Genomic DNA, 25,559 nt, shown 5'->3' with positions numbered 1-25,559 from the left:
TACAGTAGGCCTAGACTTGGAACTCTTTTGTTGTTGACAGTGTGATAAAACAATCCGATGGTGGGTCCAACTCAACTGAAAGCCTCGTTTGTCTCATTGCTATTTTTTAGTTTTTACAAATATTAATTTTATATAATTTAATATGTTCGCTAGCTCGTAATATATTTGGTTATATGATAGATAATAATTTGTTAAAAACAATAGAAGCAAAATAAAATTATTTTTCCAATTTTATTTCTTGGTGGTAAATAAAGACTTTGGGTAAAAATATGCAAGCAATTCTTTGTTCACCCTTATATATTATGATATACGAAAATTTTATTTGAAAAAATAAAAAATAAATACGGTACCAACTACCAAGCGAAGCCTTATCAAATCTGTAGATCCCATCCCGATTCTCCACGCCTAGTCCTATATTTTATTTTCCCACGAAGCTTGGGGTTTACACTTTTTATTAAAACACAACAAGCTGGAAATTAAACCTCGGACTAGCTACTTAAATCTGCGATCAGAGTTACCAACCATACACAATATACATGTATATTTTAAGCGAAGAACCCATGTTTATAACGGATAAGATGACACAAAATGATCCTCTCGGAGGAAGGGAAATTAAAAAAAAAAAAAAAAAACAAAGTATGGCCTTTTACGTAAAAAAGATAAAGACCCTCGTGCAAACTACATAATCAATTACACGTAGTATTCTTCATCTCATGTACGCATCCTACTCATAATATATGTGTTTACTTCATAATTTGTGATCCTCCTTCTTCTTCTTCTGCGGTGGGCTCTCCCCGGAGATCCCAAGGATCCCATCTACAATAAATCAAAATGGCTACGACGACGAAAAGCAACAGTAAATGGTTGGTTTTGTGAGAGGTACTGTGGGAGTTCTCTTGGTATTGGTGGATAGAGAGACTGATCACGTTTGGTGATGAAACCTCTTCAATGGCCTTTGCCACAAATACAGCTTTTCCAATAGCAAGCCCTATAAAGACACAAAAAAGGCTCGTTAGCAAGTATACAGTGCTGTGATCTTTCTTTTCTCTTAATCCATCCATGTATGGCCTTTGAGGAGTAGTATAAAGATTGAATTGCTTAAAATGGACGTAATTAATTAACGTAGGGAAGTAATATATAGAAGGTTTACAGGGTGCAATTTGGAATTTTGAGGTTGGTAACGAACTACCTCTCAATGAGAGACGCATTGATCATATGCGGAGAATCGAGATATTATTATTATGAAACATTAATTAAAGCGTTTGTTTCGAGAAATAATGGGTGGATATTTTGGTCAGCGCTGGGTCAAAGAGGTAATAATTATATGATATTTACCGAGAAAAGTTACTTCCTCCCTCATAATTTTTTTTTAAAAAAAAACGCAAATGATGGGAAAAAAAAAATATCATGCGACAAGTTACATGACCGACCAATTGCTTACTTAATGACCAAGAAAATTATATAAACACAATAAATGGTTGTATCTAATCAGCAAGAATACTTGTCAATTGTGAAAAAAAAAAGAGATAGATATAGTTTGTAATTAAGGTGAGAAAAGTTAATTATTTTTAAAATTTATAGTTTAAAACACTGTATATTTTGTTTGCAAGCATCGCATTATCCAATTCAATTTCAATTTGTGGTTGTTATAAAACTTAAGAGACTATCTTGAAGTCGGCAGAAGGATGAGTTGGGATACCGACTTTGGAGAATTCAGCGCCGTTCTAAATTAGATGGGCCAAATTGTTGCAACAGCAGGTTGCCCACTTAGTACCTGGGCCGTGCCTATCAATCAAATAGCCCATTTAAGTCCATGATCGGATTTGTGACACTTGGCACCACGAGAGCCGTCTGATTCCCCCAACTCATCATAGCCTTTTTAATGCTGGAGTGATGGGATCGATGGATCCCACAATAGATGGAATTTGAGTGGGACTAATTTCCTTCTTGGGAAGGAACTAATATACTGATTCGGGAAGTTTAACTGGCCATACGAAAGGGTTAATCAAGCAATTAATTATGATTTGTGTCAGAAGCTCTTCGAGTAAATATATAGGCCATGGCTAGCGCAAGTGTATTGTGTTCTCCCTCTCGAGTTTCTGTGCTTGTATTCAATGTGGGTCGATGTTTTCGAACTGATCCATGTTGGCTAGTGCAAAAAATCACTTGGATCTTGATTTTGATCATTTTTGCAGTCAACAAATAAGCAATGTTTTGAAAAAATTGCCATACAAATTGTTATCAATTTTTATTTTTGTTTTTTACAAAAAATTTAATGAAAGACGTCGCGGAATTATTCGCACTTGTTCTCTCCCCTTCTAATTAAGTTGATACTGTGTTTTTGCTGCAGAGGCTTTTGCACATATATTTTGAAGTTGTTGGGAATCTGCTTTGCTATCTGAATAAGTAAACCTATTGCAACGATTTATTCGAATGAATATGTTACCATTATTATTTCTCAAAAAAAAATATGTTACCATTATTTGTCCGCACAACCCATCTGAATTCAACTGATCTCTACAAACAATACTATCTATGCAGAGCACAGTTGAAGGATAGAGAAAAGAACAACGTGCGCACATGGGACTCAACCTACTATATATGATCCGATCAATCGAGACTCGATCAGAGAGCAAATACTAGTTTTTAACTAATTTAGCAAAACACAAATATATATACGTACTCAGGCACTGTGCTGCTGCTCCACGCTGCTGCTGCCGCCGCCGCCACCGGCCTCGATGCTCATGATGTACTCAATCTCCTCCGTCACCTCCTTCATCGACGGCCGGTTCTGCCGCCGCTCCTCCAAGCACCCCATAGCGAGGAACCCCACCGCTTTCATCGTGTCCAGCTCCACCGCACTCGCCCCCTCCTTCATCGCCCCGTCCACCACGTCCATCAGCCGCTCGTCCTCCACCTTCCGCTGCACGAACACCGCCAAGTTCACGTCGTCTGGCTCCCGGTTGAAATCTATTGCCTTCTGCGACGTCAGAAGCTCCAGCAACACCACCCCGAAGCTGTACACGTCGCTCTTATCGGTGAGCTGGTAATTCCGGTAGTACTCCGGGTCCAGGTACCCGAGCGTGCCCTGCGCGCACGTAGAGATGTGGCTGAGGTCGGACTCGGCGAGCCGCGAGAGGCCGAAGTCGGACACCTTGGCGATGAGCTTGTCGTCGAGGAGGATGTTGCTTGATTTGACGTCACGGTGGTAAATTGGCGGCACGGCGGAGGAGTGCAGGTACGCGAGGCCCTCTGCAGTCTGGTGCGCAATCGCAAGGCGGCGGCGCCATACGAGGGGCGGGCGTAGGCCGTGGAGGTGGTCGGCGAGGGTGCCGTTGGGAATGAATTCGTATACCATCAGCGGCTGGTCAAGGTCGACGCAGCAGCCGAGCAGACGCACGAGGCTGCGGTGGTTGACCTGCGATAAGATGCGCACTTCGTTGAGCACCTGGTCGGTGGACTTGGTGTTGCCGAGCTTGGCGCACTTGACCGCAACGATGGTGCCGTCGTCGAGCACGCCCTTATAGACCTCGCCGTAGCCACCGGAGCCGAGGAGGTTCTCGTGGGAGAAGTTGGCGGTCGCCTTCTTGAGCTCGCGGCCCGTGAAGTTCTTGGTGGAGCGGCCACTCGTGTTGTTGGCGTTGAGGATCTCCTCGCGCTCCTTCGTCAGGCGCTCCCGGGCGCGCCGGATGCGCCGCTGCCGCCGGTATAGGAACAATGCCGCTGCCGCCGCTAGCAGCGCCACGCTCAGACCCGATACCAGCCCTGTAATTCATATCTAACAATAATGACTACACGCGTTCTCTCTTCACTGTTGCAGTGAAAATAAAATAAATACTATTTATACATTCCAAATGAAACATATATTTTATACTTCGCCTATTTAATTGATGGGCGAGTTTGAATCACTGGTCAATTATTTCTCAATGACATATATTGTTTGGTTAAAAGAAGACTATTCTTATGTTTAATGGTCAATAGAAGAAAAGAGAAATTGCGAGTAGGCAGCATTAAAACTAAAATGTAACGGGAAAGATAAAAAAATAAATTACAGCTGTACCATTTTATGTTAGTTGTGTATAGTCATGTGGTAGAACAAAAGAAAATTGGCAACTAGCCATGATTTAAGTAGTTGCAGTCTTGCGCAGAGCATGCTCAAGAATGCACAACCACTTGCACCGGCAGAAAAGACGCTTAAAAAGCCAATAAAATATTGCCTTTGGTGACAAAAACATGTGATAACTACTTAAATAGGACCGTATTTAATATCTAGAAGAGAAAAACAGGAAAAAAAAAAAAAAGAAAAAGAAGAAATGTGGCAAGTCAATTAACTGAGAGCAATAAAATCACTTGGCAGAGTTTTAAGTCTGACCTGCAATTAGAGGCCCGTGATTTGTCGACCCACCGCAGTCTCCTGTACTCGCGCAATCCGTGATATCTACGCATCCGTATAGCAAATTATAAAATATAACCGTCACCGTCACCGTCACCGTCACCGTCACCGCAGAAGCATATAATCTGATCACGGCAAAAAGAAAGAACAAAACAGGAGAGTTCAATACTCACTGTGTACGCATGAGCCGACAAATGGGCTCCAGACGAGCCCCGCGACGCAGAAGCATCGCTTGACATTTGATGTAGGGTCAGCGGCGCAGGTGGCGTTGGCGCCGTCCTCGCAGTCCGCCTGCGAGCTGCATATCGGCTCCCTCGGCGACGCCCACTGCAGCTCCACCCCGGAACTCGCCCCCCACCTTGTAAGAGAATAAATAAGCATTAATTAGCGGCTCGAAGGAAGTTTAACAAGAGCAATACCACTAGATCTACAGTCCAAGACGTGCGAGATGTAATTAATCCTACAACATTTTTATTGAAAGACTAATTAATTTTTTTCCTCTAGTTTTATTCATTTCACTAAAAGTTAACTAAAAACGAATTAGTAAATTTTTGACACTTCTGAATAAGAAATCATAAAAACTAGAGCTATTTTTTGAGCGTGGACTTATCATTTACATGCTAACAAACACGCGGTATGATAAAACATCCTATCAATTTGTGTTTTCCTGCATGCCTACTTATTAAGATGATGATGTGCATTATTATAAGCTGACCAGCGCCGTTTAATCATTCAATAAAAATATAAATTAAGTTACAAGGTGAGGCGACCAGCCTCTTTATTAGAGGGGGGGTGGAAAAAACTACAGTAGTAGCAAATTAATTAATTGACGTGGTACTGGACTAATTAGTTTTTAGGTACCTGGCGACCGGCTGGGAGGGGTCGAGGTCGACGAAGCTGCGGTAGCCGGAGCAGAACTGGGAGGTGACGCGCACGGAGTAGGAGGTGGAGGAGCCGCCGGCGACGAAGGTGCAGCAGATGGGGGAGTTGCGGCAGGCGGCGGCGGCGGAGCCGGTGGCGTTGGCGTAGACGTGGCAGAGGGAGTTGGAGGAGCAGTTGAGCGGGGAGAGCAGCAGCTGCGCGGAGCAGTTGAGGAGCATGATGGTGTTGCTGCTCGTCACGTTGAAGGGGAGCGACGGGTTCAGCTGCAGCCCGCTGTCGTTCAGGTCCGTGGACACGCAGGACGCCGGGGACGCGAAGGGCGCCGGGGCGATCACCAGCCGCTGCGCCGACGCGCGGATGGACGTGATCGGGTACGAGGACCCGTTCAGCGCATCGAAGAACAGCGTCGGTGTCGACGGAGCAGACCCCCCGCCGCCGCCGCCGCCGCTGCTGCTGTTGCCGCCGACGCACCGGATCTTGTACGACTGATCCCCGCAGCCCACGGACGTGCTCAGTGGAAACGGCACGGGGGTCGAGCCGCACGGGGGGCACACTTTTGCCTCCCCCAGCTGAAATGAACATAGCAGCAGCAGCAGCAGCAGCATCAACAACAGAGAGAAGAAGAAGAAGAGAGAGGGAGAGGTTAATTTAGACATGCAGCCGGGCTGAGAATTTTTTTGAGGATTTTTGGATGAGGAGCTGAAAGGGGAAGAAGATGCAGAGTGTGATCAGAGATAAGAGCGGGGAAGAACAAGGCTAATTAAGGCTAGGTGGGGGGAAATTTTTTTTTTTTTTTCTCTCCTTCCAAATAGTAATATTTAATGTCGCAGGTGGGAACGCATGACTGGTCAGGATATATATAATTAATTTTAACATTGCTTTATATTTGCAATTTTAAAAATCGCCTGTGTGAGAAATAGGCGGGTAGGTATTTAAGACTTCAAATATTAATTAAGTTCTTCATCAAAGTAAACTGCTTGAAATTAATTTGGACTGGCCGGAGCAAAAAATTTTGATTAGGTGTTCACTCGATGAGGGTTTCAAGTTTCAATCCAATGCAGCGCAACGTCCGATCAAATTAATTAGTGTCCGAGAACTAATTAGCTAGGATGGTTAACTCCACAATTAAGAGGAGAGCATTAGATTAACAACAATTAATCCAAAGTATGATTAAATTAAATACTATAATAAGAAGCGCTTTGCTGGTTTCCCTCCGGTTTTGCTTCGGTGTGAGGCGACTTCTTTTTGGAGTCATCGACGATATTAAATATTTAACTCAGGCCGTGTGCCTGTGTGGTTGGAATTTGACTATTGTGTCCATATGACTTCAACGTTTGACTTGCGTGCCTCTTCAGCGACTGGGGATAACTGGGCCGGAATTATCCGGCCCCGTTCAATATATATATATATATCATCGATAAATTGATATTAAATATTTTTTAAAAAAATATCTCTTCAATTAGTCTATCGTCCATTCAATTATATTTTTAGGTGAGAAAAAAAGAAAGCGCTCAGAAAAAAAAAAAAATTTGAAGACTAATTAGATATTAACATGTTAGCGCAAAAAATTATAATACTTTTGACCGTTTTATGATGTGATTGATGTGAAAGAAGTTGTGTATATGAGACGCTTCAAACAGGGGGAGCACTCAAGCTTGACCATTATCACTATCATGACATTTGCCTAACCCGAATGCCCGGTGGCTGTACTATCTTCTAGATATTCTGCACAGTGAATATAAAGTATTTTATTCATTTTAGAGTACTTTTCAAGATATTTTATTTTTAACTTTTGAATACTCTCGATGGATAGATTTTTTTTTTTTTTATTTTATAGCTAAAATAGTATGAGCGGATCTAAAGAATAAAAGTAGCTACTTTAAAAATATTTTAGTTTATTCCGTTATGAACTATAAATATGGGATCTAAACACAAAGGCCAACGAGTAGAGATCACTTTATCTGGAAGTTCAATTATTGTCACTGATACTGTGGGCTGGTTTGGTTGCAGCAAAATAGAATAATTTTTTAAAATTCTAAATACTGTTTAGTAGCGACTGAGATTCACTCACTTAGGGACACCTGAAATTTTTTCAGCTAGTGTGTCTTATTTTTTGTTTAAAAAGTCTAGTTGTCTCAAATTGTAGCTTAATTCATCATCTAAATGAATAAGACGACAGTATATTATCTATTCTAATATATATATATATGTAGGCTGGGGCTACTATACTCTTATGAGTATAAAGCTCCTTGTACTCATAAGTTTTTAGCCTTCGGATAAAAAAATGTGCGGTTAGGATGAGAGTGGTTACGGTTAGGTTGATAGTGGGCTCCCTAGGGTTGAGTGGGTGGTTAGTTGAATAGTATAATCTAACGGGTGAAAATGATTAAAGGGTAGATCTAATGGCAAAAAATTTATAAGTACAAGATGCTCTATACTCATAAGAGTATAGTAGCCGGACTCTATATATATATATATATATATATAGAATTAGGCTGGAATACTATTAATAGTAAAACGCTTTTTTTACTATCAAGTTTTTAACCATTCGATGAAAAATTATAGGATCGGGATGATATTAGTCGGATAGAGTTGAGTGGTCCCTAGGGTTGAGTGATCTCCACTGGATTATAATATTTAATCCAATGATTAGAAATAATGAAAAGAGTTGATCCAAAGGCTAAAAAACTAGTAGCAACAATAGAATTTTACTACTAATAGTAGTCCGGTCCAACTATATACATATTTATATATATATATATTATATTATATTATAGTATATATATATATATATTATATATTATATATAGTACTATATATATATATATTATGAGTCGGCTACTGTGTTATAATAGCCGAAGCACTTGGTGCTACCAAGTTTTCGCCGTATAGGATCTATCCTTTTGATCATTTTCACCCGTTAATCATATTATTAAACCAACCACCAACTCAACTTTAGGGGCGACATCATTCTAACCGCACATCTCTTAATCCAATGGCCAAACTTGGTTAGTACCGATGACTCGTACTATTAATGCATAGTAGCCTATTATATATATATTAATTATATATATAATTAATATATATATATATATATAATATATAATATATATATATAATATAGATTACTGAGGTAAAGATGGAAAAAAAAAAAAAAAACAGCGGGAACAAGGGGCAAACGTCAACACCGTTATAAAATGCTACTAGATGAGATGTTGGGAAAGGCACTCCAAGTTTATCCGTAATTAATGGGATGTGAATGCGGGTTTCAATTTGGAACTACCAAACGAATATGGACCCCATTATTGAACGTGCATCGATCCTTATCCATACTCTTCGTGGTGTTGCCCATTCTTTTCGCACTTGGTTATCGACAGGTCAAATTACGTTCGGATCGGTCTCAATTCCACATATGAAACTTAAAGCTCAGCTTACTCCAGGGCTGGTTTATACTGTTAGCCAAGGAGCCAAGGGCCCAAGATGTTTTTGTTTGTAAATTATTTATCTTTGCAGAAATTCTTACAGTTAAGAGAAAAATATTATCCACACCTGATGGTCCTGATCTATCTGTTTATCTTCGGCACGGCACCTTTCCAATCTCGCTTTCATTTCAATTGGTCCTCACAGTACATTCTCAAAAAAAAAAAAGGAAAAAGAAAAAAGAAGCAATTTGGATGAATATATTGAAGTCCGGGATAGAATGGAGACATGTGGAGATATGGTCCACGTGATGTACAGATGCACCGGGCACAATCAACAGTTTCTACAACTTGGGCCGGTTTGGACTTCTCCTACGTGGAGACCTTCTTTTGCTCCAAGAAGCCCAAGTTCGGAGACAAAGCCCATGAAGCAGTTGTCCAAACCAGGTACTCGGCCTTAAATCCCAACACTAAAGCCCAAAGGCCTTTCGGGTCGGGTGGTGAAAATATTTTCGACTCCACCCAGATCCGGGCTCGAAATTCGCGCCCGCTTCTCCGTGCCTCGCACGCCGAGTGCACCGCGACCACCCCGCGAACGACGGAATCGCTTCACGCGCACTCCCATCCCCCCTCCCTCTCCCTCTCTCTCTCTCTCTCTTTCACTCTCTCCGTTGATACTCACTCCCTCGTAATTATAAAATAAAATCTCCATGTCTCCGTCCATTCGATCCCTCGCTCGCACGCGGAGCGTGGCGCGAAAGGTCACCGCCCCCGAACCCCAACCCCATGAAGGCCCTCGGCACGTGCGGCGGAGAGCTCTTCGCCTCCGCGCTCCTCCTTCGCGTCTCCGTCCTCGCCCTAACGTCCGTTGTCTCCTTCTACCTCGGCAAGCATTGGTCCGACGACTCCTCCGCGCTATCTCGCATCTTCTTCTTCAACGGCCCTAATGAGGCCGTCTCCTCCGTCGCCCTCTCCCCCAACGCCAACCTCGTCACCAATGTCTCCTCCCTCATCTCCAACGACACCTCCGAGATCCTCGCCGACGCTTCGCCGTCCCTCGAGGCCGCGCCGCCGCCGCCGCCGCCGCCGCCGCCATTGACGGAGAGGATTGGGGTCGTCGACGAGAACGGGACGATGAGAGCGGATTTCGACTTCGATGCGGATCTGGGAGGCGATTTCGACGAGGCGGGGGCCGAGAACGAGACGAGCGATGGGGGTGGGGCGGCGGAGGAGAAGGTTAGGGTTCGGATCGAGAAGTTTGAGCCATGTCCGGAGGCGATGAGCGAGCACATTCCGTGCTTGGATAACGAGGAGGAGATCAAGAAGCTCAACTCGACGGAGAGAGGGGAGAGGTTCGAGCGACACTGCCCCGGCGAGGGGAAAGTGTTGGATTGTTTGGTTCCTGCTCCGAAGGGTTATAGGAGCCCAATTCCATGGCCTACGAGCAGAGACGAGGTATGTGTGCTGATTCCTTTCTCCGTTTCTGTCCATATATCTTCTATTCCAGTCGATTAGAAATGCAGAGGTCGAAAATGTGCATAATACTTTTCCGAAACGTAGAGGTCGATCAAAAATGGTCGTGGTGGCAGCAGCGGCTGTAAATGTTATTTTAGCAACGTGGTTACAATAGCTGGTTGTTCTGTTCTAAGTCAATGCAACAAGTTTGAATTAGCCTTTTGTATTTACCTGGATAAAACAAAGTGAGCTCTCAGTATGATCTTGTGCCGGACACATGTCATGTTCTACTATGACACCCTGTTTGAGATGCTTCCAACTCATGCTATTACAGGTGTGGTTTAACAACGTACCGCATACTCGCCTGGTTGAAGATAAAGGGGGACAAAATTGGATAACGAAGGACAAGGATACGTTTAAATTTCCTGGTGGGGGAACCCAGTTTATTCATGGAGCAGATCAATATTTGGATCAGATTTCTAAGGTCACACTATATTTACTGATTTGATCTTGCTTCCTATATTCCAATGCAGCTTTTGTTATCTATCTATTCTAATATTACACATTAATGGAAAAAAATATTCTAATATCAAAATCAGATGGTCCCAGGGATTGCATTTGGTAATCGTACAAGAGTTGCCCTGGATGTTGGATGCGGAGTTGCAAGTTTTGGTGCCTTTCTGCTTTCATGGAATGTGATCACTTTGTCCATTGCTCCAAAAGACGTCCATGAAAATCAAATTCAATTTGCTCTTGAGCGCGGTGTGCCTGCAATGGTAGCAGCTTTTGCAACTCATCGGCTGTTGTATCCAAGCCAGGCGTTTGACCTAATTCATTGTTCAAGATGCCGAATAAATTGGACCCGTGATGGTATTTCCCTCTCTTGCCGTGCTTATTCTTCTTTTGCATGTTGGCTAGCTTCTCGTACTTTTATTTATGAAACTTCTATTCTGAATAGTTGTAATGTTTGGAGTTGGTGAATATTGTAGCAATCTCCCCAGTTATATATTCCTGCTGATGGTTTTGGGCCATAACTTGTAATTTCAATTGCATTTTACCACTGGTTTAACCATTCTGAGATATTTGCATTTGTTTTCAGATGGAATTTTGCTTCTTGAGGTCAACAGATTACTTCGAGCCGGAGGATATTTTGTTTGGGCTGCGCAACCTGTTTATAAACATGAAGAGAGCCAACAAGAGGCATGGAAGGGTACATGGTCACAATTCTTACAATAGTTCAGTAGTGGATTATGAACTTTATCTTGAATGCTGTCTACTTATTTGGTTTCCTTGTCTGTAGGTTCTCATCATCATGTTTGATCACGAGTTATTAACTAAATATTGATCCTAAACTACTTCCCCCATCAAATTTATGTTCTAGAATTTGAATAGTAGCTGTATCTCTTAATTTATCTTTACCGCGCTCAAAAGTAATGCTACTTTACTGGCTATTCTCTTGGGCAAATTGATCTTGATTGGCTTTAAGCAAACCTATTTTCTGACCACAAAATAATCATTTCCATAGTTCAGGATGCTGATTCTATTTTGTGTTTTTGTATGTTTTTCTTACACATACGTTTGATACAGAGATGGAGGACCTTACTTCTCGTATTTGTTGGCAACTTGTGAAAAAGGAAGGATATATTGCCATATGGCAGAAGCCTTTGAACAACTCTTGCTATTTCAGTAGGGATTCTGGAATCCAACCTGCACTATGCGATGCGGATGATGACCTTAATAGTGTTTGGTATCTTCAAGAACTTTCTAGGAAACTGTTCCATAGTGCAATCACTTATAAAAAAATAGTTCAAGTTTCATGTTATTCCTCCTTCCTTACTATCCTAGTCTTTTGCCTATTCATCATTTTTTCTTGTTTCTCTTATCATTTGTTTTGCTAGATGTTTTTAAAATTAATTTTTTAAGTATTCGTGGGCTATCTGCAGGTATGTGAACCTCAAAGCATGTATCAGCCAACTTCCCGATAATGGATATGGAGCAAATATTCCAGCATGGCCTGGTCGCCTGTATGAACCACCACAAAGACTCCAAGAAGTAGACATGGATGCTTCTATAGCTAAAAATGAACTTTTTAAAGCAGAGTTGAGATATTGGAATGACATTATTGATGGCTATATCCGCATTTTCCATTGGAAAGAATTGAAGCTACGGAATGTAATGGACATGAGAGCTGGATTTGGAGGGTATAGAATTTCTTCTGTTATGTTGTTCTGAATGCAACATAATTACAATTATATGGCTTTGGTTGCTCTAAGAAATTTATGTGAACACCTCAGAAAGATCAGTGAAGAAACTGAAGGAACACTAAGTTAGCAATATTTTATATATATATATATATATAAAAGATGTTCCAATTGAAAATAACCTGATGAATATGCAATATTTACAAGAATTGCACTATTTCACTGCGTTTGTGCAGTAGTTAAAGTCTGTGATTTGCAATATTTACAAGAATTGCATTTATTTCACTTGGCATTTATGCAGTAGCTAAAGTTCATGATTTCATTGTAACTCTGTATGGAAGAGCCTTTATTATTGACTGATTCGTTATCTGAATAAAACTGTTTGAACAGACTTTTATTTGAAGCAGTCATGTTTTAGAAATTGTTTTGTAAGTTGAACTTGGTCTGAACTACTATATTCTTAACTTTCGTTTAAGTTACATGTAGAACCATTTGGCCCTTGGCTAGTTGGGCTTTCATACTTGTGCAAGTCCTAGTGGGCTGAGACTGGACCCACTGCAGCTTCTCTCACATGAAGAAACTTTTTGACTGATTTGGTTTCTTATATTTATTTCTTTTCTTTAATCTGCATTGTGATTTCTTTCTTATATTAAACTCTGTAGTATTCGTTTTCATTTTAATACTCAATATCTGTTATGCTTCAGATTTCGACAGGACAGAGAAACGGCATGAATTTTACCAATTTTATTGTCCTTCAGCACAATAAATATATACTTCTTTTTCGGAATTTGGTGGTCCCTCAATATTAATATCCTTGTTCATTTCGTGCGCAGGTTTGCAGCTGGATTAATCGATCAACAGTTTGATTGCTGGGTGATGAATGTTGTTCCAACCAGTGGACCCAACACATTACCTGTAATTTATGATCGTGGACTAATTGGTGTCACTCATGACTGGTAATTTGTTGTCATTCTTGCAGCTTTATTTTCAACTATATGCTATTGTTCTTGGATGTCATATGCTTTGTTTGGTATTCCGGTGGCTAAAAGCACCCATGATTATGTTTTGGAAGGCCAAAAGAATTCAAAATCATTTCCACTATTCCCTCCTCCAATGCTATGAAATTGTGGTGCTGACCATCACCGTAGAAGCAAGCAACTGCTAACTGCTTGCATCCTGGTGGTGGTTGCCATTGCAATTTTATAGCATTGGAGGAGAGGAAGATCGGAAGAGCTTATAAATGTTTTGGGCCTTCCACAGTGTAAATGCATATGCTTATGAAAACGCAATCCCAAACTAGCCCATAGATGGAAATCCAATTGGTGTTTTGGGGCTGCAGGCACATTTTCTGTCAATTAGTTTCAATACAAATTGCTTTATTTTTCTTTTAATGGTTTTTACCCTCCACTATGTCCCTTTAATGGACTGAAAAGTTGACTTCTGATAAATGTGCTTGTGCCTCGTGTTGAAATTATTTTTTGTGTTGGATCCTTTGTATCGTAATCTTTGTTAACAAATTAGGAAGTGACGTTTGAAAGCATCAATATGTAGTCTTTCTCATATACTTTCTTTTGCAGGTGTGAACCATTTGATACATATCCAAGAACGTATGACCTACTTCATGCATTTGGCCTTCTCTCCAAAGAGCAGAAAAGGTAGTAACAATCACCTGCACCAAGCTTGCTAACTATATGTCATGCTCATGAATTCTCATGCTCTTTTCCTATTTTCTATCCACACTGCACACTTGCCCTTCATTGCTCGGCCTGTTTGGTAAAAGGCTACGAGGCCTATATATAATTGGGTAAATTTATGTATTTCAAATTGGATCAATGCCCTAAGTTACTGCTCATGCTGATCTCTTCTACTGACAGGTGCAACATATCAGTTATATTGTTGGAGATGGATCGCATTCTAAGGCCTGGTGGGATCGTTTACATTCGCGACTCAAAATTCATCATGGATGACATTCAGGCCGTCACGAAAGCCATGGGATGGAGGAATGACCTCCGCGACACGGCCGAGGGCCCATATGCAAGCAGGAAAATATTGATGTGCCAGAAACCGATGGTCCATTCTTAGAATCTCCGCACCTTTCCTTGTATCCTTGTGGAGAGAGGAGCTTGTTCCCTTTGTCAGGTTGTGGCGCATAGGAGGTTCCGAAGTTTAGCTGTAGTTTGCCTCAGAGGAAGAAGATGAAATTGTTGTAGCATTTTTGGCACTCCTACTTAATTAAAGACCCCTTTCTATGATTTTTTTTTTTTTTTTTCGTGTTAGATGTGGAAGTGATGTAAGTGTAGCATGTTGATTCATACGTTATTGATTTTGTTAGCAAAACATGGATATGGTTTGGCCGGTAAAGCTTTTCTTGCTTAATCTGTTGTTTAAAATATATATATATATATATATATATATAGAGGATTACACTGTTACTTCATTTCTTGAAAATCATTCAAAATCTATGTTGGTGGTGATGATATAAGTGAGACTTTTTGGAACAGCTTTTTCTGCTTTTAAATGCTGACGCAAAAAGAAAGGCCCATCTTGTTGGGTCATAACGAAAATATCTGTAAACATTAACATTAACAACTGCAGTTTAGTATCTAGACTAGATTTAAATTGGTGAGCTAACAAAAGCCAACTAAAAAAAATTGAGACAACCTATGTAATATAATCTATAGCTTTCATTAACGCCACTTGCAAGCTTTTATTATGGGAGGACGAATCTTGTTACGATGATATTGCTATTTCTGTCACCATCTGTTGTCTCCACCCCATTATACTAAACCCCCATCGAGTAGTAGCTGTTGCTTGTCAATGCTGTATCGCAGTTGTCGCTTGTCAATGCTGTATCGAAGTTGTCCCTTTATCCCTATTGTCGTTGTCGTCCCAGCATTAATCTCAGTTTTTGTAAGGCTAAACCTTTTTTTTTCTTTTTCTGGAGAGTAAAGTGTTACTTCAAAAAAGTACCAATATGATGCATGCATAACTTCATAATTAAACAAATATGCAATTTTAATGACTGATTTAGTATCAGAATAGCAAGTTGACGCAAAACATCATAAACATGATAAAGTACCAGAGCCTTGTAATTTATGGAGGTGTGTACACCAAAAACTTTATATTATACATATGTGTAAACACAGCATAGGCTTCTTTTATTCATGGACACTATTCTTAATAATAATAAGAATAAAGTGGCAGCTGCTAGCCAGCCACTGCACCTGCCGCACGTTGCACGAGATTCCGGCCCGCGTGAGCCGGGTCAGCGGCCTGTGGGCCACGAATTTGGGAAGTTTCGAAAATTACAACACCGAAAATACTCCCGAAGAACTAAATAATAACTGTAACAATTCCAAAATGAAAATACGAAGGCAAATTAATTATATTGGATAATAAAAATAAGAATTGGTTGATTGGATATAAAAAAGGGCAATTGACAAACGGAATGACCATTTAAAAATGAAAAAGAATGATGCAAAAATAATAAAAATCACTTTATCCAGATAGGGTGGTTATTTCAATTAAAAAGTCGCAATACATAAAAAAAAATTTAAAATTTAAAACTTAAAAAGTCTAGATATTGTAAATTAATTTTGATGATACCGATCGCTGATTCAAATATCCTATTGCGCGAAATAGTGCGGACTTATTTTTGCATTATGTAATATAAAAAACTTTTATATACATATGAAGAATAATCTGCAATTTCAGTATTTCTTGGTACGTCAAAGCAAATTTTCCAATTAAAAATATTTTGCCATCGCGGGCCCCGGCCCGCGCCCACAGAGTGGGAATTTTCCTGTCACTCTCTATGGTACTATGCATATATTATATATGTATATATGTCTCTCTCTCTCTCTCTCTCTCCATATATCTATATATATAAACACCGTATAAACACTCTCACGCTCCATTTTCTCCGCCGGTCTCGGCCGCTTCTTCTCCGACATCGGCCGCCGCCTCCGCCGCTCCTCCCCACTTCGCCACCATTCTCCCCCTTCCCTTCCTCTCTCCTCTCTACCTCTCTCATCTCCCTCCATTCACAGGATCGATCTCCTCATCTTCGTGAAGCTGAACAATGGCGTCTCTCCGCGAATCCGGATGGGAGGTCCGTTCCCTCCTCTCCCTCCACTCTAGATTCGTCTCTGCTTTTGGATCCGTGTGGATCGCTTTCGATCTCGAGAGGCCCTTCTCGTTTTGCTGTATTTCGTTTTCCTACGATCCAATGATGCTATTAGAGGATCTAGACCCTTAGTTCTCGTCCGCGCATTGCTGATTCGGAGACTGATGTGGAGAGTCTTAGCTATACCTCGTATCTCTGTTTTCGATCATTGGCAGGAATTAGTAGATCTCTACAAGAATGAAGAGTTATTATTAATACGATTTTGTTACAGAAGTAATAGAATCTGATATTATTGTGGATCGTCTCATATCGAGAAAAGGGTTCTGATTCAGAATATAAAAAGTCATGCATATAGCTGTAGTTTAAGCATTTGCGCAGATTATTTGAACCCAACGAGTTATTATTACTAGTGGGCCGGATCATTACGCATATAGCTGTAGATTCTGAAACCCTGTGGTACATGAATGGTTATCTGGTTATCTCTTCATAATTTTTGTTGAGATGATTATCATTGTTTGATTTGGTAATTTTGTACTATAACTTATGGAAGATATTAGTGTAACCTACCATCAATAATCTGTAATATTGTCATGTTTCTGTAGTGTACGCTTTCCTAAACCTTAGGAAGATCTTAATGTGAAACCTTTTTTCTGTTTCGAGGATCTTTCCACAATTCTAAAAGCCTTGATGTTAGGTTGATAGCCTCTGAGAAAATAGCATTATTGACAAATCAAAGCGTTCGAACCTGCTTATTTGGAGAAAGATTGGGTAATGATGACTGCTCGCTAGTGTTTATGTTTTTATTGTTTAATGTTCGATTTATGCCATGAATCGGCAGTGACGTCACATATGAAATTCGAACTAGGAGGTGGTAGTAACTATGGCTTTGTGAAACTATTTGAACATCAATTAAGAACATACAGGGGAATTGAGACTCTAGTACTCTGGTTGGATCAATGAACTAGATAGCTTATGTGCAGTAAAATGTTTTAATTTGGCTGTTTGCTTTATACCTATTTATCTTCAGTGTGATCGGATGGATCAATTTTCCGAGTATTCTTCATTTTATTTTTTTGTTTTTTCTTTCTTTTGTGCTGCAGTATCTTATAACCCACTTCAGTGAATTCCAATTGGCTACAATTGGCACTTTCATAATGCATGAAAGTGTCTTTTTCCTGTCTGGGCTTGTATCTATATTCTTCGAGAGGGCAGGCCTTTTCAGCAAGTACAAGATTCAGGTTTGCTTAGCAGAAGTGTCCCTTTTGTATCTATTATTGTTTGTCCTTGAGGTCAACTTCTTCTTGCGGTATGTCATAAGCTGCTTTTAAATGCTTCATTTGAAAATTCCACGTTTGCAATAACTTGACTGGATTGAAAAGTCATGTCTTTTTCTTTGGGATTATCTTTGTACTATCATTGGTTCACGTCGCATTAAAGATCTTAGCAAATCATTCCTTATTTTTCTCCCCTTTTTGCTTCTTCCAAGCAGGGCGTCTTTACAAGTTCTCTTCTCTATGCAGACGTGTATATGCAGTGTTGACCCATCTATATTTGTTTGCAGAAAAAATTGAATACCCCAGAGGCAGAGGGAAGATGTATTTTGCACCTAATCCTGTATCATGTTGGTGTGAACTTTCCTGTTATTATGTTCTCCTATCCTGCTTTCAAATACATGGGCCTGAAAAGCAGTCTTCCATTGCCACCCTGGTATCTACAGGTTTCCTTTCACAAGCTTCAAAATGTGTTTCTTAATAAGCATAATATTTCTAGGAAATACTGATGCAATGAAGTTTTTCACTTTATTCCTGAAGAATCTAAAAACACTTAATCTTGCTTATTTTGACAGTACAAATGGAAGAGTTGAACATAAATCAGTTATGTTTAGTTGAAACTCCTTTGTTGTTTGCAGGACCGCTGTTGTATCTCAAATAATATTCTATTTCATCTTGGAGGATTTTGTCTTCTATTGGGGTCATAGATTGCTACATACAAAATGGCTGTACAAGCATATCCACAGTGTTCATCATGAGTAAGTAGATTGCTTTCATATTTTGTTCATCTGTTTACTTTCTTTATTGAATCAATTATTTTCAGGTATGCCACTCCTTTCGGATTGACTTCAGAGTATGCCCATCCTGCTGAGATATTATTTCTTGGTTTTGCCACTATTATTGGTCCTGCCCTTACTGGCCCTCATCTATCAACTCTGTGGTTATGGGTGATATTGAGAGTGCTCGAGACAGTTGAGGCTCATTGTGGATACCACTTCCCATGGAGCCCTTCGAATTTCGTGCCACTGTATGGAGGGTAAGCTAATAATACATATCTAATCGGACAGCCTTCCAGTTTATGTGATGTCCTTCACTTGACAATTAACTTGTTGCCATTACAGTGCTGACTTTCATGACTACCATCACCGGGTGCTGTACACGAAGTCTGGGAATTACTCATCCACTTTCATCTACATGGACTGGTGAGTTGAAATTGATTTTGCTGTTATAATATGTAGTATTGCACTCAGATTAACCTTTCGGAATGTGTCTTACTTCATAGATTGAGCTGTGTTCAGTTCGCAACGTTGCATAATCCCTATCTGGTTGACTAACAATTTGACCGGACCCATTAAAGAAAATTATTAAAAAATTTTCTACTTATCGCAAAATTTCTAGGCGACTCCAAAATGTTCTATCAAACAAAAATTCGCATAGGATTATCTGATAAATAAATACTATAACGGGAGTAAGTCGTATCATGCCAAATTTCCTCATTCCTAAAGTAAATGTTGCTAAATGGGTAGCTAGGCCTGGCTTAGCTCTAGTAATATACCCTTTTCAAGAAAGGAGCATGCGCTGAAGCTATGGCTATTTCTTATAAGAAAATCAGGTATAACGGACTATCTTTTGATATTGCACAATTAGACATTTGTATTATAATCTCTGGCGCTGTAGCTCACAAGTTCATCAACTGAAACTTAGCGTCTTCAGATTGCAGACATGATTCCCTGTTATTTTGGATGGTATTGATCTTGCTAACCTACATTGACCAAAGGATCAAGTGATAGGAGTATCAACAAATTCAATTTTTTTAAATTAGGAAATTTCAAGTTTTTTTTGCAGATAATGTCATTGAGCAAACATATCTCTTAAACCATACCAACTTTTCGTTATACATAAAAATTCGAGTTAAGCTGGAATGCTATCAGTAGCAAATGCGTTTTGTTACCACCCATTTGTTTTCTATGATGGAGCTCCCAAATCGATGATCGGTATCGTTGAACATGATCTATACCATTTAAAGCATTTTGAAACCAAATTTTATATTTTTTTCGATATTGTTTTCTTGCCCATCAAGTGGACGCAAAAATGAATGGCTAAAAATGAATATCCTTTAAAAAGTGATGATAGGAGTCTTGTAATCAAGATCAAGATTCAAGAATATAGATTTTATTCTAAATAGTTTAAAGAATTTTCTAACCAAAATTCAATTGATTTGGATATCTTTACACCGTTAAATGAGAAAACGTATTATATCAACCATTAAAATTACAAATTTTGAAACCTTTTGATCATTAGGCCAATGATGTCAAAAAAGATTTGAAATTTGATTTCTAGATACTGTAAGTGGTATAGATCATGTTCAACGATGCTGATCGTCGATTCGGAGGCTTTATAATTGAAAACAAATGGATGATAACGGAAACCGTTTGCTACTGATAGCATTCGAGCTCAACTCTAAATATTCTTTGCAAATTGCCACGAGAACTTTGAATATTTTTTCTGCACTATGAAGCATGTGCTAGCTTTATCCTCTCACTTTTCTCATATTCCGAGAACATGGTTCATAGAATATCGGCATCTTGCTTTGACACCGAATTCCTCTTACGGTTGTTCTCATTCTCTTATCTGAGGATAATTACAGCTTGTGGCGGTCTCAAGGAACTAGATAGCATCTCAAGACATGTTTTTTGGATTCCAGCAAACATCCATTTGCTCAGTGTCGCGATTCCTAGAATCATCACTCCTAATTGCCTTATTATCCATTTCTGTTCAGGCTATTCGGCACGGATAAAGGCTATCGAAGGCTGAAGGCACTTGAGGAACAAGAAGGCAAACAAAGTTAAGTAGTTGGATATATTCTTTCTAGCGCTCCAAACCTGTATAATAACATTTGTGTATGTTGCGCCCGCCCTTAATTTTTTTGGTCCCTCTCTCTCTCTCTCTCTCTCTCTGTTAATTGAATGAGTCCCCCCTGCTCTAATGCGGTGTTGAAGTTTTTACAAAGGATTGATGTAAATACTCCTGGCGTGCTCTCTCTCTCTCTCTGTTAATTGAATGAGTCCCCCTTGTTCTAATGCGGTGTTGAAGTTTTTACGAAGGATTGACGTAAATACTCCTGGCGTGCTCTTTCATGTTCTGATTCTAATGAAGTTTCTGAGGGACTATAGGAAAGCACGATGACTTTCTCTGATTGCAAGATTCAAATTTATCAAGCAATTGATCTGTTGTTTTGCAAGGTAAATTTTCTCATTTGGTAATGTGGCCTCTGGATGAACTTACTGGTGGTGCAACGGAATTTTGCTAAGAAAGCAACAGTGTGTGACTGCAGATTTTGTTGCAATTCAGCGGGTGGGTGCAGAGTGCTCCCAAATCTGAGGAATTGTTCTGGAAACTGTCGTTTGGTGGGTGCTCCCACATCTGCGTAATTGTTCTTCAAACTTCGTTCTAAGCAGCTCTCGCACAACTTGAGCGGCCAAGAGAGCCATTGCCTGGCAGCGTTTCAGAAGACGCATTACTCCGGACCGATGTATCCAGTAAAAATGGCTGTGGCGACGCCGCTTTGATACCCCGTTGGTTTGTCTCTGAACTGATTCCATTTTTGGAGTAAAATGTGAATCCCTAGCGAAGAAACTATGATCATAAGGATCGCCTACCACTATTATGCCCTAATAAAAGATTTCTTGAGGAAGCTAACCTTGCAGAATCAGCAAAACACTACAGTCATACTAGTACTAGAGTATAACATTAATCGTCTTGCATAATGCATCTCTTCATCAGTGTTCATTAATATAAACAAATGTTGCACAGGAAGAGTGCACAGGAACTGCAACGGAAGCTTTGAGGTCGCGTAGAAGATGATCGTGCTTTATCACAGTGCTCTATACTCATACCACAGGAATTTCAATTTTCCCTACTAAGATTTTGATACCGTAATAGAGCGTCCTTCGAAGCTCCCAGTTGCATCATTCCTTTTCTTCTGCTAGAATTACAAGGATTACACCAACAAGTCGTCGTATAATAATAAGAAAATAAAAAATAAAACTTTAGAAAGAGGGGGGAAATTAAAAAAAAAAAAAAAAAAAAGGAACGAAGGATCTAAACATTCATCCCCGTATCCTAGTGATGCAACAGTATTCGCTACAAATCCCTTTTCCTGAGATCAACGACTAGCACGCTAATATTATCTGCGCTCTGCCTCGCGAGCGCCAGTTTCGTCAGCAGCAACGCCGCGTCTGCGCACGCCCGGTCCGATCCCAACTCCCTCTCCCCATTAGCAGCGCCGCCGCCCCGGCCCCGCAGGCACGTGCGGACGACGTCGCAGGCCATCTCGTTACTGACCACGTCCCACAGCCCGTCGCTCGCCAGTATCAGGTAATCGTCCCCCTCCGTCCTCTCCGTCACCGTCACCTCCGGCTCCGATGTCACGAACGGCTTCAGATAGCTGTCCCCTGTTCCATCCCAACATCGAAACACCAAATCAGCGTACTGCACAAGCCACAATGGCCAATTGGCAGAATCGGAATCGGAATCGGAAAAAGAAATCAGTTCGCTCACCGATGGCTCGCGACATGGCCAGCACTCCCAGAACCCGCGCCCCGTCCCAGTAAATCACCCGCCCGCCCGCCGCCTGGATCCTCTGCAGCTCATCCGGTCGGTCCGGCTGCCATTTTCCAAACAGGACAAAATCGTCCGTCAGTCGCGCAAATTCAACAAATTTAAAACACCACCTCACGGAGGAGGTTGATTTGATTTTTGATTTTTGATTTTTGATTTTTGAGATCTTTCTTCTTCTTCTCTACCTTGTGGTCCGAGGAGAGGGGAACTGGGACGCCGTTGCGGCAGAGCACGGCGCGGGAGTCGCCGCAGTTGGCGACGACGATGCGCGTGGGGCCCACCACGGCGACGACGGCGGTTGAGCCCACGGCGTCGCACTTGCGCGTCTGAAGCTCGCACCGGCACCGAGGGTTCCGGGATCCGCTTCCCTGGCCCGGCCCCTGCACCTCCGCGTCCATCCTCGAGAAGCTCCGCTCCATCGCCTCCCTCCAACCGCCCTGCGTCGGTGACGGAGCCCCCTCTCTCAGCCGTTCGATCTCCTCCCCCACCACCTCGTGCATCCGATCCTTACACGACATCGCCACCTACGCAACAAAGACATTCATAATTAGCTCGAAGGATCGAGAAAGAAAAGGAGGAGGAGGAGTAGGAGGAGTAGGAGTACTCACATGAGAGCATCCGTGGCCGTCGAATACGCCGAAGAAATCGAACCTCCCTCCCCGCACGAAATCGGCGCGAATGGACACGGCGTCCTCCATCTCCCTCCTGCGTCCGCACACGGAGATCATCCCGAACCTCGATCCCTCATGAGCACGCTCCTCCTCGATCGATCCCGCCGCGCGGGGAGGATCCCCGCTCATATCCCCGCTCGATCCGCTCCCGACCGTCCCGTCGCTCGCCGAGCCCTCCGGATTCGACGCGGCTCCCTCCGCCCTCGGCCGCTTCTTCCTCGACTCCTCCGCGGGCGCCATCGCCTCCGCCCCCGCCACGAACCTGAACCGCCGCATCTCGATCCTGCGGCGCCGCGCCGCTCGCGAGCTCGCCTCGCACGGCTCCTTCGTCGCCGCCTCCGCCCCGGTCGCTACGTCGCAGCATATCTCCGCCATGGCCAAGCCTCACCGATCTCCTCGATCTCCTTCGCCTCCTCCTCTCCTACACTCGACTTCGACTTCGACTTCGAGGTGATAATAAATGGCTACACACATGGGGAAGAGGAGGAGAAATAGGAGGAGGAGGAGATGCAACATAAAACGCCTCCTCCGCGGCCCCGACAGGTACGTTTGGTGTGACGTCGCCCTCTACCGCCCCCCCAAGCGGACGCATCGTAGCCGTCCATCAATCTCCCCCCCGCGCCTCTGTACTCTCTCTCTCTCTATCCCACGACGCGTGTGCGGCCTCCGAGGATGCAAGGACACGTGTCCAACCAACGAGCGCGTCACAGCTGTCACGGCTCCTCACCTATTCTGACACGCATGTGGTGCTCTCCTTACAAAAGGTCAGTAGCGGGCGATACGGGATTTCTACCCTCCTTTTCCACCTACTAATTATTTATTAGTTATTAGTTATAGTTATTTATTTATTAATTATTATTAATTTAATAATTTTATTATTTAAATTAAATTAAAATTCCCGTTACTTTACTCTATTCGAAACGTACTCTCGGGGGGGACATGTGGCTAAATCCTAGTAACTCCTGCGGTGTTGCCTGTTTCGGGAGACGGAGAGGGTACGCCGAATGTTGACACGTCTCCGAGTCGACCAGGTTGACGATGGCGCAGAAGCAAGGGAGAGGTCGGGTTGCTCCGCCTCGCGACACGTGGGCTTTGATGGAGGAGCTCTTTTCCTTGCAAATCGCCAGGTTCGTGCGTAATTCCCCTCTTAGATAAGATTTTATATACATTCAAATTGAAATCTTCCTCCACTTAACAAACTATATATTTTTTTCGGTAGACTTGTTTGAGTAAACGGGCTACTCTTTTTTTTATTTAACAATAAAACATAAAAATAATACTATTCATACACCCTATCTTGTTCTTAGAGTATATAATTTATATTTATTTATTAGATGGATAATTTTTTTTAGTTATCACATAATGTCACGAATAAAAACATTTCATCTATTAGGTATAAATCATATACCTCTCTATGAAATGTATATTGAGACTTTTCCTAAAAGATATTACTCAATAATGATTTATATATTAGATTTTATATTTTTTCATAATGATAAAATAAAATACACAGCGCTCATTTGATTTATAATTTATAATATCTTAATATTTTTATTAAAACTATTTAGAATATCATTATTCTATTCAAGTTAGTTAGTTGAAAAAGGTATTGTAAAAATAGTGGAATCATTGTGGATTCCTTAAAGTGTTAGTAATACTAGCTTATTATGGATTCGAAGGCGGTCTTATTTTCATATTTGATAAAATTATTAGTAGTTAATTAACAACAATAAGCTAGATTAGATGTAAAATTTAGATTCTGCTCATTCAAAAACTATTATTTTCTTATTAGTCTTATTAAATTTTTTATATTTAAAATAAAAAATCTAATTTTTTATTTAAGAGAATAAAGAGAAATATAAAATGTCACGTCAGGAAGGGGTTTAAATCGTTTTCAATAAGATTTAGAATATATTTCACGTACAATTATTATCGAGACAGAAAAAGATCCTGAAGCATAAATGATAATAAATGATTATAAATTAAGCAAATCCATAAAATTTCTCCCAAAGACTCGAGGTGTGAAAGTGTTCTACCAACACACATGGTTAGTGGGAGCAAATATTCCAAATATATTCGTCAATAAGACAATAACAGGATCATCATATTTAAATATAATCTTCATGTATAATACAAGAACATAAACTAGCAGATGTAATAGGCCATGTATTCTCCAAATTTAGGAATTGAGAAATTTGAGTGTTTTAGATAGCGCAAAAATATTAAAAAAAATCTAGTCAAAGGGTATTTCGACAAACTCTATTTTCTAATTAATTTCTTTACAGTATCTAGTAAATTAACAGAAAAGTACTTTGAATTGCTTTGAATATTATTTTTATAATATATTGTTGATAAATTTATATGATGTATTTATAATATATTATTATTTATACGAACTAAAACTCTTTACATTCTGTATGCAATATGCTAAATTATTTAAAAGATCAATATTTTGAGAGATAACAATACTTAAAATTTCAACTCTTTTATTTTTTTAAGAAAAAAATAGCACACTATCTGC

The 25,559-nt window shown here is 40.8% G+C and overlaps 4 protein-coding genes across 6 annotated transcripts; 2 read left to right on the top strand and 2 right to left on the bottom strand.

Moving 5' to 3' along the window:
* On the bottom strand, nucleotides 554-6,135 carry LOC109708395 (wall-associated receptor kinase-like 20). The gene is made up of 5 exons (XM_020230116.1): nucleotides 5,255-6,135; nucleotides 4,567-4,751; nucleotides 4,373-4,438; nucleotides 2,684-3,765; nucleotides 554-988 (listed from the first exon to the last, which is right to left on the bottom strand). The coding sequence occupies exons 1-4, from the start codon at nucleotides 5,929-5,931 to the stop codon at nucleotides 2,684-2,686; spliced, it is 2,010 nt and encodes a 669-aa protein (XP_020085705.1). The 5' UTR covers nucleotides 5,932-6,135; the 3' UTR covers nucleotides 554-988.
* On the top strand, nucleotides 9,342-14,711 carry LOC109709726 (probable methyltransferase PMT11). Its single transcript, XM_020232057.1, has 9 exons — nucleotides 9,342-10,149; nucleotides 10,484-10,633; nucleotides 10,749-11,019; nucleotides 11,249-11,359; nucleotides 11,737-11,896; nucleotides 12,093-12,350; nucleotides 13,184-13,306; nucleotides 13,928-14,005; nucleotides 14,225-14,711. Exons 1-9 carry the CDS (start codon nucleotides 9,481-9,483, stop codon nucleotides 14,430-14,432), a joined length of 2,028 nt encoding a protein of 675 aa, XP_020087646.1. The 5' UTR covers nucleotides 9,342-9,480; the 3' UTR covers nucleotides 14,433-14,711.
* Nucleotides 16,233-20,827, top strand: LOC109709263 (methylsterol monooxygenase 2-2-like). 3 transcript variants are annotated; one of them, XM_020231406.1, is made up of 7 exons: nucleotides 16,233-16,461; nucleotides 17,577-17,714; nucleotides 18,038-18,183; nucleotides 18,386-18,505; nucleotides 18,571-18,783; nucleotides 18,869-18,949; nucleotides 20,527-20,827. In XM_020231406.1, the coding sequence occupies exons 1-7, from the start codon at nucleotides 16,432-16,434 to the stop codon at nucleotides 20,594-20,596; spliced, it is 798 nt and encodes a 265-aa protein (XP_020086995.1). In that variant the 5' UTR covers nucleotides 16,233-16,431; the 3' UTR covers nucleotides 20,597-20,827. The 3 variants fall into 3 exon arrangements, with proteins under 3 accessions (XP_020086995.1, XP_020086997.1, XP_020086996.1); XM_020231407.1 differs by lacking the exon at nucleotides 16,233-16,461 and adding an exon at nucleotides 16,927-17,244; XM_020231408.1 differs by lacking the exon at nucleotides 17,577-17,714.
* Nucleotides 21,498-23,538, bottom strand: LOC109709262 (probable protein phosphatase 2C 68). The gene is made up of 4 exons (XM_020231405.1): nucleotides 22,976-23,538; nucleotides 22,553-22,891; nucleotides 22,308-22,413; nucleotides 21,498-22,201 (listed from the first exon to the last, which is right to left on the bottom strand). Exons 1-4 carry the CDS (start codon nucleotides 23,411-23,413, stop codon nucleotides 21,891-21,893), a joined length of 1,194 nt encoding a protein of 397 aa, XP_020086994.1. The 5' UTR covers nucleotides 23,414-23,538; the 3' UTR covers nucleotides 21,498-21,890.

The sequence above is a fragment of the Ananas comosus genome, linkage group 4 (assembly GCF_001540865.1).
Source record: "Ananas comosus cultivar F153 linkage group 4, ASM154086v1, whole genome shotgun sequence".
Lineage (NCBI taxonomy): Eukaryota > Viridiplantae > Streptophyta > Magnoliopsida > Poales > Bromeliaceae > Ananas > Ananas comosus.
The sequence above is the reverse complement of the archived record's forward strand: the minus strand, read 5'-3'. Positions and strand labels throughout refer to the sequence as shown.